At 45.1% G+C, this 13,642-nt stretch overlaps 1 protein-coding gene across 1 annotated transcript in view; it reads left to right on the forward strand.

Moving 5' to 3' along the window:
* LOC147725129 (uncharacterized) overlaps nucleotides 1–3,310 on the forward strand; it is a 192,509-nt gene extending 189,199 nt beyond the window's left edge. Inside the window, exon 5 of the mRNA XM_086918183.1 lies at nucleotides 3,199–3,310. Within this exon, the coding sequence (XP_086774309.1) occupies nucleotides 3,199–3,310 (112 nt within the window). The remainder of the gene's footprint in view (nucleotides 1–3,198) is intronic.
* The last annotated feature ends 10,332 nt before the right edge of the window (nucleotides 3,311–13,642 follow it).

Raw genomic sequence — 13,642 nt, forward strand, 5'->3', positions numbered from 1 at the left:
TGGCAGAAACTATTTAACTCAAGCAACACCTCACTTACTTCTTCCCTTGTACTAGACTTAGGTTAGGTACACAGGGGTTGGCGTATTTTTGATGCACCAGTTGAGTACTTTTAGTCATTATTTATCATTGTATGTATTTTATCTATTTCATGTATTTTATGGCTTAGAAACCATATCATTCTTTTACAGTATTATTTCATAATACTCTTTTTACTGTACGCACTTTACTTTATGACAAGTATTGCGATTGTAGCAATTAATTTCTATTGCATGAGAAAGAAGACTGCTCAATAAGTAACCTTTTTTTATTGAAAACGCCAGTCCCTCTATTTCTATTTCTCTGCAAAAACCCTGGTGAAACTAAGCATGCAAGATTGACTGAGTGAAATAGCATCTATTGTTTCAATGTATATAATTAACTCTTGCTGGCAATCCAGCAAGAGTTAATTATATACATTGAATGTGTACTAAAAATATATCTGCCTAACGCTTGTTTGCTCTTGTATTGAATTGGCTCTTTTTTCGTATTTTTGATTTGTTTGTATCAAATTGTCCAATCGTAATGTTTATGGTCCAGCACTGTATTATTTGTGGGATGTTACATTTGAAATCTTTTTTTCACACAGTCTTTTTCACACAGTATGTTAGTATCATTGTGTAAATGTAGGTTAGTGTTATTTGTCAATAATTGTGCATGTTGTATTATCTATCTGCCAAACAAAATTGTTTTTTGAAACATTTATAAAGAAAAGGGTATAAATAAATATACCGGACCAAATTTAACGTTTTCGTTTATTGGGTCCCCAAAACTGAAGTGATTGAGTGAGGGGGCATATTTTGTTTGTTCTCATTATATAGGGTCCAGCCCTCCCTCAGCCCCGCCAAGGACCTATCTCCTCTTTTGTGTGCACGCAACACAATGAGGCACATTTTATCAGCCTCAGAAACATAAAAGGCTGAGTCGACCTGCTGAGATCCGACTTGTTGGCAATCCAGCAAGAGTTAATTATATACATTGAATGTGTACTAAAAATATATCTGCCTAACGCTTGTTTGCTCTTGTATTGAATTGGCTCTTTTTTCGTATTTTTGATTTGTTTGTATCAAATTGTCCAATCGTAATGTTTATGGTCCAGCACTGTATTATTTGTGGGATGTGGGATAAATATACCGGACCAAATTTAACGTTTTCGTTTATTGGGTCCCCAAAACTGAAGTGATTGAGTGAGGGGGCATATTTTGTTTGTTCTCATTATATAGGGTCCAGCCCTCCCTCAGCCACGCCAAGGACCTATCTCCTCTTTTGTGTGCACGCAACACAATGAGGCACATTTTATCAGCCTCAGAAACATAAAAGGCTGAGTCGACCTGCTGAGATCCGACTTGCTGGCAATCCAGCAAGAGTAAATTATATACATTGATTGTGTACTAAAAATATATCTGCCTAACGCTTGTTTGCTCTTGTATTGAATTGGCTCTTTTTTCGTATTTTTGATTTGTTTGTATCAAATTGTCCAATCGTAATGTTTATGGTCCAGCACTGTATTATTTGTGGGATGTTACATTTGAAATCTTTTTTTCACACAGTCTTTTTCACACAGTATGTTAGTATCATTGTGTAAATGTAGGTTAGTGTTATTTGTCAATAATTGTGCATGTTGTATTATCTATCTGCCAAACAAAATTGTTTTTTGAAACATTTATAAAGAAAAGGGTATAAATAAATATACCGGACCAAATTTAACGTTTTCGTTTATTGGGTCCCCAAAACTGAAGTGATTGAGTGAGGGGGCATATTTTGTTTGTTCTCATTGTGTTGCGTAGCAATAAACTTCAGTTATTAAACGCCAAGATGCCACAGGGGTTAGGGTGCTCTTTAAAAGTACAGGTCATGTTATCTCGTGCCCTGCATAGATTTGTCATCCAACACTTGTGTTGTAAATGAGTCGCTCTCTTGCACATGGTTATACATCGCTCTGTGCTGCCTTCTTCCTGGAGCTCAATCCCAGGAGTGACTCCAGTGCCAGGAGATGAGCTCTGATGGATTCACTTCCTCTAGATCAGACCTCCTTCCAAACATTGATACTTGTGTGTTATGAGTAGAGTAACTTGGTACGCATGATTCCAATCCTTATGCATAACTCTGTGTGCATGACCTCACTCCCTATGCATACCTCCCTGTGCATGGGCTCACTCCCTATGCATAACTCACTGTGCAAGGACTCACTGCCTATACAGACCTCCCTCTGCTTGGCCTCACTCTCTATACATAGCTCACTGTGCATTGCCTCACTACGTATACACGGGTTCACTCCCTATGCATGGTCTCACTCCCTATCCATAACACTATCTGCATAACTCCCTGTGCATGGCCTCACTTCCTATACATACCTCCCTGAGCATGACCTCAGTATCTATATATGGTCTCAATCCCTATACACAGCACCCTCTGCATGGTCTCACTTCCTCTACATACCTTCCTGTGGATAGCCCACTCCTTATACATAAGTGTCAATCCATAGCTCCTTTCTGCAGGGCCTCCCTCCTCTACATAGCTCCTTGTGTCTGTCCTCATTCCGTATACATAACTCCCTCTCAATGGCTTCACTCCGTATGCATACCTCCTTATCAATGACGTCACTTGATATACAACTGCTCATGCCTTCCCAGCTCTGACTCCTCCCCCAGTGTCTCACGTCTCCATGACTCTCTCACACCGGCGCCAGTGAGTTCTGTTTCTGTCTCACTCTGTCTGACTCTGACCCTGTCTCACTCTATCTGACTCTGACCCTGCCTCTCTGTCTGACTCTGACCCTGCCTCTCTGTCTGACTCTGACCCTGTCTCACTCTGTCTGACTCTGACCTTGTCTCTCTGTCTGACTCTGACCCTGTCTCTCTCTGTCTGACTCGAACCCTGTCTCTCTGTCTGACTCTGACCCTGTCTCTCTGTCTGACTCTAACCCTGTCTCTCTGTCTGACTCTAACCCTGTCTCTCTGTCTGACTCTGACCCTGTATCTCGGTCTGACTTTAACCCTGTCTCTCTCTGTCTGACCCCGCCTCACTCTGTCTGACTCTAACCCTGTCTCTCTCTGTCTGACTCTAACCCTGTCTCTCTCTCACACCGGCTGCAGTGAGTTCTGTTTCTGTCTGACTCTGTCTGACTCTGACCCTGTCTCTCTCTCTCTCTCTCCTCCCAGATGTACAATCACAGACTTCGGGGACTGCGCCTACATCGGAGCTGGAGCCCTGCGGGTGTCTGGGTGTCATCTCCCCAGACCATACATCTGTACTAAGAGGCCTTATGAGTGAACACCCCCTGCAGCACCGTGGGAGATGCAGAGATCAGTCTATGCCACTGGATGGCGCTGCTACATCAGTATTAGCTAAAAATATTTTCACTTACCGCCTGTTGTAAGCTCCCATCACTTTACGCTGCTACCTGTTTGTTTTTTTTTCAGGGGAATTTTTTTACGGATTTGTTCATACAGGAAAGACAGTAACAAAACACAAGAACAGAAGCCTCCATAATAGGAAAGACCGACAAAACTGTGTGAGAAACACCAATAGATCCCGTAAAGAAATGAGTGCACCACTGTGTGGGGGAGAGGAGTGTGCGAGGGAGCGAGCCCGAGGGTCGGGTATTTGCTGCCGGTTTGATGAGTGGGTGAGGTTGGTTGCTGCATAAGGTCTGTGTGGCTCCTTGTTTGGGTGTAGATTGAGAGAAAGAAGTAGAACAGGTGGAGAGAACAGAAGGAGAAAGGGAGAGCGAGTGAAAACGAGAGAGCCCTGCAGGGGGCATAGCAGGAGTCATGGTGGGGGTAAGGGAAGGGCCCGGGGGGGGGGCGAGGGGGGGAGTTAGTATAGTAATGCGGAGGAGGTGGGGCTAACAGGGAAGGGAAGGGAGTGGATGGGATGACTGTTAGTGCCGTTGTAGGGGCAGGTTTGATATAATTAATTGCTCCTCAGGTAAACTGGTCCCATTCCCACCAGGTGTGGGAGGAGTTTGGATGAGTCTTTCCATTCAGAGAGGGTGACTTTGTGTCTGCTACTGACCAGTCTTTTCCATAAAGTTTCTTAGTCTTTGCTGGGTGTTTGTTAAGCACGCGGGGAGGATACCTAGGGGCATATTTACAAGCCCCTATCGCCACGGGAACATCAACAAAAAGTTATAGGGGCATCGCCTTATTTACAAAGCAGCGTGAAGCCACTGAACATGGCTTAACGCTGCCTTATAAAAAAGTCCCCCTTTCACGCTATGTTTAGCGCGAAAGGGGTGGGCAGTGAGTGTTGCGGTGGGCGTTCCATCGCAACACCTATTGATACTGACGCTCCCCGCTATTTACAAGGGGGGGGGCATACATAGGAGGCAGCGCCTAAATTAAGAGCATGGAAAACCTGGTCTTAAACAGGCGAAACGAGGAGAAATGCTTCATTTCTTCTTGTTCTTGCCTTTTTCATGTGTCCGCCCAAAGGTAAATGACGGCGCACAAACCCAGGATATTGATGGGTAGGGGAGGGTGCAGGGGGCAGGACGGAGGAGTTGCCTATTCTATTGTTTTTATTGTAAAGATTTTAATTAATCGAACACTCAATACAATTCATTCATTCATTCATGTGTGCTGCATTGTGCCGCACACATGAAAACAGCAAAAGGCCAATGATTGTTTTTCAACTTCTATGTGCTACATTAAGCAGCACACATAGTAGTTACACAACTGCATTTAAAGTTTGTTTATGTGCAGGACGGGGGACCTTCCAGTACATAAACAATCTTCCCCTGCATGCTGACACTCTTGCACTATGGCTCAAGGAGGCCTGCATTGGCGCGAGGCTAAGTGCAGCCCTGCGTTTCTGAAGTGGGAGAGTGAGGCGTAAAGCCAGGAAGGCAAACGCCTCACTTTGCCACTTTCCTTGTAAATATGCCCCCTAGTGTTATGGCTGCTGGCTAGGAGTACAATTTATGTAAGGATTTGTGAAATGGTGTTGCTGATGTCCGGCCAGTAATTCTTAGTAACGGAGAAACACTCTAGAGGTTTGTGCTTAGGGTCACCTGTGACGTTGTGCCAGTGAAGGAGTCATTTTGTTAGCAGTGATGTTCTCTTAAATGGACGGCCAGTTTTGTGTTATCCTCAAGTTGCAGTTAGAGTCGGAAATTAGGGTTTCCCGTTGATCTTGAATTGGTTTTCTTGACGAAGGTTTACTGGGCGTGAGGAGAACATATACTTTAGCTGCTTGGTGTACGCCTGTGCTATACGTTTCTAGGGCCTCATTTATGAGAAATGACGCATTGCTGCGTGAAAGCAGTGATGCGTCACTTCTCAGTGTGCACTCCTTGCAACATTCCTGATGCGTCATATTTAATGTATGACGCATCATGACGTATCTGTAAGCGCAAAAGTGACGCATTGCTGGAGTGTGTCACAAAAGTGACGCAACTCCAGCAATGCGTCCTTTCACATGGGGCAAGCCCCATGTGAAAGGGCCTGCGTCAGTCTTACGCCTGCTGTGAGGCAGGCGCAAGATTTTGACGCAACGGCGTCCTAAAAGTGACACAGTGAAATCTCATAGATTTCACTGCGTCACTTTTACGGCCCTTCCTTGTGTCAATACGCCCCCCTTGCATACATTATACCTGGCGCAGGTATAATGTGGCGCAGGGCTTTACAAAGTGACGCATCTACCTAGATGCGTCACTTTGTAAATATGGCGCAACAAGGCGCATTTTTTACGCCACTGGTGCGTCACAAAAAGTGACGCACCAGTGGCGTAAAATTGACGCACAGCCTCATAATTGAGGCCCCTAGTGTTTTTGGTAGGTCGGGAAGGTTGGTGATTTATGTCTAGCTATAAGTGATTTAATGTTTAGGAATTGGTAAAAGTCTACATTGCTGAGGTCGAATTCGGCTTTGAGTTGTGAGAATGGTATAGGCTCTTAGGGGGTGTCTAGATCATATACCGAAATGATGCCTTTTTGTGCCCATCTCTCTATGAATAGCATTCTGCCTTCTAATTTTAGGTTTTCGTTGTGCAATACGGAGGCTAAGTGTGAGTGTCTCATTGTGTTGGGTAGTTTGCTGTCTATTTTGAGTAGGGCCTGTACTGTGCTTGATAAATGTTTGCAGAAGGGTCTCTTCTAACTTTTAGAATGGTTATAATGGATGCTAAAGGGGTGTAGGGATAATGGTTTGGGGAGTTCCTTTTCGATGTTGAGCGAGGAGCGGGAGGTGTTGATAGTGGGTAGGAACCATTGGCTTCCCCGTTTTGCTAGGAAAGTGTGTTGGTACCCCCTGTGGTCTGGTAAGTTTAGGCCCCAAATTTTATGAGAAAGCCTTAGTTTCTTTAGAGCAATTTGTATTTTTTCGGAACAGCATAGGAACTCAGTGAGCATTGCTTCTATTGCTGCAAAGAAGGTTTCCAAGAGGCACATGGGGGACATGCAAATGAAACAAGCATTTGCAATGCAACAAGTCTTGCATTTGTGAAAGTTTGAGCTATTGGCTTTGTAAATGACATTGGGGCATATTACCAAGATTAAGCGATAATTATCGCTTAACACGGTTAGCGGCAATATCATTATCGCCAAGCTCCGTAGATTTTTATCGCAGATAAACCTTGCTATTATCAAAAGCGATAAAAATCGGGCCAAATGCATGAATATCGCTGAAAAGTCAGCGATTTTCATGCATTACCGAGCTAATGCTCTTAGCCATGTTATCCACCTACCTTTGGATAACATGGCTAAGAACTGCTCTGGGCAGGCGTTAGCTTTTGGAGAAATTCGCGGTTAGCCCAAATATTTCCAAAAGTACGCCATTGTAGGTAATAGGAGATAGCGATGTTAGCGACTGTTTCCAGTCGCTAACATCTTGGCACTCCCACTTTGCATTTCATTAGCGATAAATATCGCTGACATGCAAAGCGGGCCCCAAAATGATCGCTATCTCGTACTAGCTGTCGCTACATGGTGTTAGCGACAGGTAGGTAATAGGGCGATAAAATTATTGCTGCTTTAGCGGGAAAAATTCCTGCTAAAGCGGCGATAAGGTCCTTAGGTAATATGCCCCATTGTTTCTTACTTATGATGTTTTGTTTGTAGTGGAGTGCGATATAAACAAGTGCCGGTTAACTGGCAGAGTTTTTAGATACTCATGCTCAGGTAGAGGGGAACTTTGTGCGATTGAATGGAGTGAGAACTGCTTCAATGCAACCTGACAAAATTACTTTATTGGCATTGAGAAGTGTAGGAAAAGGTCAAATAGACACAGTTACACAAAAATGAAACATAACAGTAGGCAATCTGGGGGTTAGAAAAGGCAGAATTTAAGTTAGTTGCAGCTGTGTAAAAAGCAACATGGGGTGGGGAGAGGCAAGTAACGGGGGCAAAAAACATCAAAGGGATGCTTAGATTTGTATGTCTGTGCCCTTGCATTGTCTGCCATATTACAGACACTGGTACCACAAGCCTTACAAAGACCAGCCTGGTAAAACTAGGTAAACATGCGTAGTAACCAAACTTCTTTTTGCTTAAAGTTTTGTGCACACCACAATGACTCTGCCAAAGTTTTAACCCTGGAAATATACCAGACCTGATCAAAACGAAACTTTACTATGCAATGTGAAATCCCCTATTAAAATACACACACCTTCTATGACACAGCAAAGTCTACAATTAGTATGAATATTCAGCCTGTAGTATCATGGCTCGGAGACTCGGGTAATATTACACAAACGCTGCACTCAAGTTTGATCGATCTCAAGAGAACAGCGTTTCTGCCATGAAAACAGCAGTGAAGGTTATGCGCAAAAAACCCAGCAGTTTTAGGGCAGAAAGACAGCAGTTTTGGGCTTTCTGTAAATTGTGCACTTCCTGTCATAAAAGGAAAGATTGCTAGAGGAGAGAAAGGGTAAGAAGGGGGTGCTGCAGTTTAAAGGTTTCGTGTCTGGGCTGTTGGACTGCAATATTACCACAAGCAGTGAAATGTCACATTCTGAGCGCCACATTGTCACTGGCTGCAGCAAGCCAGACTGTCAAGAGCATCACATTTGAAACCGGAAACAAAACTATAGTAAACAGTTTTGTTGTCAGCTTTAAAACATCGAGGGTTGATAACTGGAAGAGAGGGAGAGAGAGTGTTGACGTAACGGCATAAGAACACACTTATCAACTTACACACATATACAGGGCACAAGTCCTAAACAAGACCTAGGGCCGAGCGAGGTCCTTTGAGAAAGATGGCAGCCCCAGGAAGCAAGTTAGGAAAGCAAATGAAGCCCTTTCTTTTGCAATTGTGAAGTGTGATGAAAACAAAGATTTTAATAGGATTAGAATAAATCCAGACACTTTACTTGGTGAAGCGCAAATGATAAATAGTCACTGAAACCTGATTTCCACACATTATTGACACTGTATCGTGTCATCAACAAAACTATTTGTTTGTACAAATGCAGCGCCTATTCAGTGAAAAATGTGTTGACTGTAAATGATAGTGCGCCACCACGCCATGCTTTATTGATATATTTCCGACAGTGTGCTCCAAAATGCCCCACTTCCTGCACGCCACACCGACACCCCTCTCCTGAACCCAATTGATGGCAGCACCCCCCTTCGCCCCCCACTCTGAAAACTGTTCCTGCACCAAAGCCCCTGCAGAGATATGGCAGGTGTCATAAGCAAATCTCCACGTGAGTCCTTCCAATCCATGTTTTCTCTCCATCAAAAGAACAGGATTCGAAGGTGCATGACTAGTCAAGTCAAGTCATTATTTATTGTTTATTGTTTGATTAATTAAAATCATTACAATTCCCCCCAATGCTGATAAAAAAACATAGAAAAAAAATGACATTACATTCCCAATTTAAAATGCACCTGATTTTAACACAATACTGTACTTAATTTACAAGAATACGAATGCTTTTCATTAAAACTTACGTGTAAGTGTTCCTGCTTACAAAGTCATCTCCTAGCTTAAAACCATTGTTGCTCTTTAACCTATTTGGTGTAGTCCCTCCCCATCTCCTAATTAGGAAGCGCTAGGGACGGGCTGTCAGTTAAGCAACACGTTACGACACCGGTAGGGGCTTCTTTTTAAAACTTAGAACAGTATAATTAAAAGTATATGGACCCCTTAAGAATGAAGATTATTTTAATAAAGCCCCTATGATCAAAACTATAATGTTCTAGACAGGATTCGAAGGTGCATGACTATTTTACAGCGAATAAGGGGGTATATTATCAAGGACAGGCGATACATTATCGCCGCTTTTATCGGCAGGAAATTGCCGATAAAGTGGCGATAATGGCCTTGATAATTTGCTCTATGAATTCCAATCGAAGCCCATGTTAGATGTGAACACATCGAAGCCCATGTTAGATGTGAACACATCTAACATGGGCTTCGATTGGAATTCATAGAGCATATTATCAAGGCCATTATTGCCGCTTTATCAGCAATTTCCTGCCGATAAAAGCGGCGATAATGTATCGCCTGTCCTTGATAATATGCCCCCCAGAAACTAATTTTGGAAAAATTGGGCAATTTTGTGTTCGTCATGTAAAAGATTACTGGCCCCAATGTTACTTTACAGCGCTCCCTGTGTGCACAGCACTTAGCTACATACTGCACTCATGGCTGTGACATCTTTTACTGAAGTAAAGTAATTCAAAAATGATATGCTACGAAATCTTCTGTGTTGCACGATTGTAACCAACAAGTCTGGAGTTACTGTAATAAAGACATCCAGGCATGTACCATTTAGAACGTGGGTGCTTCATCAATCCTTTCATTGGCCTAATGACAAATACCAGAATTATAGACATTCACGTTCCGAAGCGCGTTAGGAAATTGCGCGGCGCGTCTAGGCCCCAGAAGACCAACTGCGGGCTGACATTTACAGTGAAAGCATCCGCCCTATGGTGAAGTAAACGAGCTTGGCTCAGCTCCTCTGTCAGGTGATAAAAAATAAAGTGCTTCTGACAAAGAAAGTTCCATTCAAAAACACTTACAGGGGGCGCCTCTGTAACAACAACACATAGTGCTCCGCAGTCAATTACTGAAGGATTAGCACAGCCACGTGATACGACCAGGCTTGAAAGTAGCATGCTGGGCTTGAGGAATGCCGCCATTACACGGGGAGCACGTCTGTCAAAATAAATAAACAAATGTGGTGTGAAAAACAGATGGCACACTGCAGGCAATTAAAACAAGTGCGAGTGGAGCTGACAAACACTGTACTTAGGCTCTGCTGCTTCGAGACTACACGGAAGTAACTATAGGATCAACAGCCAACAGAAAGCACAAAAACAACAGCAATGCCTCAGGTGAACCAATCACAAGCGGAAAAACAAATTAGAAGAAGTTTCAGCCAACATACAGATTACTTTATGTCTCGCTGAGACCGCGGAGGCAGCGCATGCATTGACAAGGCATGACCTAAAAATTGACAAGGAGAGTGATCATCACATTAGACAATAGGCGCACTTACCCTGTTTAAACCTCAGCGCACCCTAAAACAGGTGATCCTGGTGCAACAGGGAAAGTGCGCCCATTATTGAATGTGCTGCCCCCAGTCATGCTGTGTTGGGGCGTTCAGGTGAAAAACAGAGCGTCTCGAATCAGCTGCTCCGTGTTTCAATGCGCAGGTGGCAACACCCCTGAGCTTTTAAGAGGAGAGAGACATCCCCTTGCAGGCACTGCCTGCACAAAGATTCCCTGAGGCATGCACCTAAACATGCTTAGGATTTTTGATTTTCATGTATTAGTATTATTACTGAGTATATGATAAGTATATTTAAGTGACTCAATTTTCAAGACTTGAAATAAGGTAATTTGGAGTTGGAATTAAGTGATATAAAATCTGTCTTTAATGCCATTGCACACTGGAAATCACCAGGCCCTAATGGTATACAGGGGATATCTTCATCCATGGTACAGAAAACTGGTTTAAATACATTCTAGCGCTGTCCAATGAGGAGCGCAGGGCGTCCCAATCTAGAAAAAGGCGGACCGAGCGCTGCCCATAAATTATAGGCCAATAAGTGATAGTGATATCATACAAAAGGTCTTCTGCCTGGTGGTAGTGGAAAAATCCATGAGTGGATTGAGGACCAAAAAAACCACCTCAGCGGAAGCTGGATTCAGGGAAAGACTAGCACCGTAGATCGGGTCTTTCGATTTGTGCTTTTGTATTGTCTGACCTTGCTAAGACAGCGGTCACTTATATGTGGTCTTTGTTGATTTGAAGTCGGCTTTTGGTGGTACCTTGGCAGAAACTGTGAGAGTTACTACGGAACATGGGGATGCTCTTAAATATTCTGAATATAGTTTTTCGTCTTTACAAGGACAGCTTTGCCAAAATAGGATGGGGTGAGCAGAGACAATTTACAAACTCAATTCCTGTTAGTAAGGGGCTCCTCCAGGGCTGAATTTTGGCTTCCACCTTGTTTTCTTTGTATTTGAATGATTTTGTTCATTTCCTTTCACTACATGCTTCTGATGCCCCTTTTTTGGTTAAAGCAAAAAATGCCTACCCTACTTTTTGCTGATGACACCCTACTAGTGTCCCAAACTCCAGGTGGATTGCAGCGCTTGCTGAACCGCTTTGAAGAATGTTGGTTCTTTGGGTGCATTAGTAATAAATACAGCTAAAAGTAAGTATATGTCAGTCAACCAGCACAGGTCATATAAAGGGAAGATGACACTGGGAGAAGTAAAGCTCAGAAAGGTAGACTTATTTGATTATTTAGGGATCACGTTAACATCCAAAATGTCATGGAAAATGCGTTTTGACAAAATGACCCTAAAACACGAAAAAGTTGTGGGCACCATACTAAAAGAACACCATGTATCTCTGACTCGAAGGCTGTGGGCAGGGCCGGACTGGCTGTAGGAGTGACAAATGCAAAGAGAACAGTAGATGGACAGAATGCAGAACAATGGCATACATTCACCCCAGTTCAGAGATTTGGGCCTAAATCCATCGTTTTTTTGCTCACCATGCCATTCCACTTTGGACCCAGCCATATGCAAATCAGTATTGACCCTACACCCAGTGGAAACTGGCCAACCCTACAAAACTATGCAGAGGCCTTAAGAATATCAAGATCTGACCCAGGACCATCTTATGCTTGGTGTAATGTCGCGATACGTGACGACCATGTCACGTCCCAACGTGTGTATCACAAGACCTTGAGTTAATAAAGAGCAAGGGGCGTGCTCACGTGGGCCAGACGACTCCCTGTAGTTACCTAGCACAAGTGGCTCCTGTGGTCATTATTAAATTAGGCCCCCAGCTCCCTACCGTCATGTCTGCTCCCCAAGTGTCTGCGCTGTCCATCACGCAACACAACAATTGGTGACGAGGGTGGGCGTGCCCTCGTGTTGTGGTGCGGCAGCCGCAAGCGTGTCCTGGTGCTCGCGGTGCTCGTGCCCCATCTGTCGGCGCTCGGCGCAGCCCTGGTCCGGCGCCCGCTGCTCCCGCCGATCTTTGAGCTCTGTGCCGCTGAAGAAGAGGCCCGGCGCGGCCAAGAGGTGAGCTTGCTGCGTGGGGGGTGCCGCTGGATGCTGGCGCGGCCCCGGCAGCTGCAAGTGGCGTCTCTGCTGTGCCCCGTGTAGCGCGCCGACGGCCCGAGCAACCCGCCTCCCCTGGCCTGCTGCAAAGTCCGTCCGGAGCGGACAGAAGAGTGCGCAGGGCAGCTGCCTGCCGCACAGATTGTGCTGTGGTCTCGGAGCTGAGACCGGAGGAAGGCCGCAAATTGGGCCCCGCCCCCTTCAGGCCTGCATTACATGCACAGCCAATGGGGAAAAAAGAGAACACGTGGTTGGGGGAAAAGTGCATCGCTGTGCACAGCCCAGGGGTGACCAACAGGGGCTGGAACTTCCAAAGCATCCAATAAGACGAGAAGCACAAGCCACTAGGGAACAGCACCAAAGAAGAACAGTAAAAAGCACCATAACAGGGACACTCTGTCACAACCTGGACCGTAGTGCCGTTGCCACATACTGCCTCAACTATTCTGGGACTCTGCTCTCCCTATAAGACGGCAGACAGTTCCGGCGCATCAGGCACATCGCCTGTCCTAGCTAAAGACTCAGGGCAGGAAGGCATTTCCATCGGCAGCGTGTAGGAAGGACGCAGGCGCACGCGCGTGCCTATACACTATGTCGCAAATACCTCTAATAGAGCCCTTCGTAGTGGAAGGATTGCCATCATCCCTTACGCCCAAATGGAAAGATTGGGTGGACCGCCTACAGATCTTCTTTGAAGCCACCAAGGGACACAAAGATCAGGAGAGGGCTATGCTGCTCCACCTCGGAGGGAAAGACATACACAATATTGCTAAAACAATTGTGCAGTGGCGTCACTAGGGTTGGTGTCACCCGGTGCGGGTAACTCATGGTGTCACCCCCTCACAATTTACCGGATGGACCAATTCACCCTCTGCCTGCACCATGTCCCCTCTGCCTGCACCAACTCTCCCTCTGTCCGCACCATCTCCCCTCTGCCTGCACCATTTCACCCTCTGCCTGCCTCATCTCCCCTCTGCCTGCACCATCTCCTCTCTGGTTGCACCATCGCTCCCTGTGCGCACACCATCTCCCCTCTGCCTGCACCATCTCCCCTCTGCCTGCACCATCTCTCCCT

Source organism: Lissotriton vulgaris, chromosome 4_1 (genome assembly GCF_964263255.1).
Source record: "Lissotriton vulgaris chromosome 4_1, aLisVul1.2, whole genome shotgun sequence".
Classification (NCBI taxonomy): Eukaryota; Metazoa; Chordata; class Amphibia; order Caudata; family Salamandridae; genus Lissotriton; species Lissotriton vulgaris.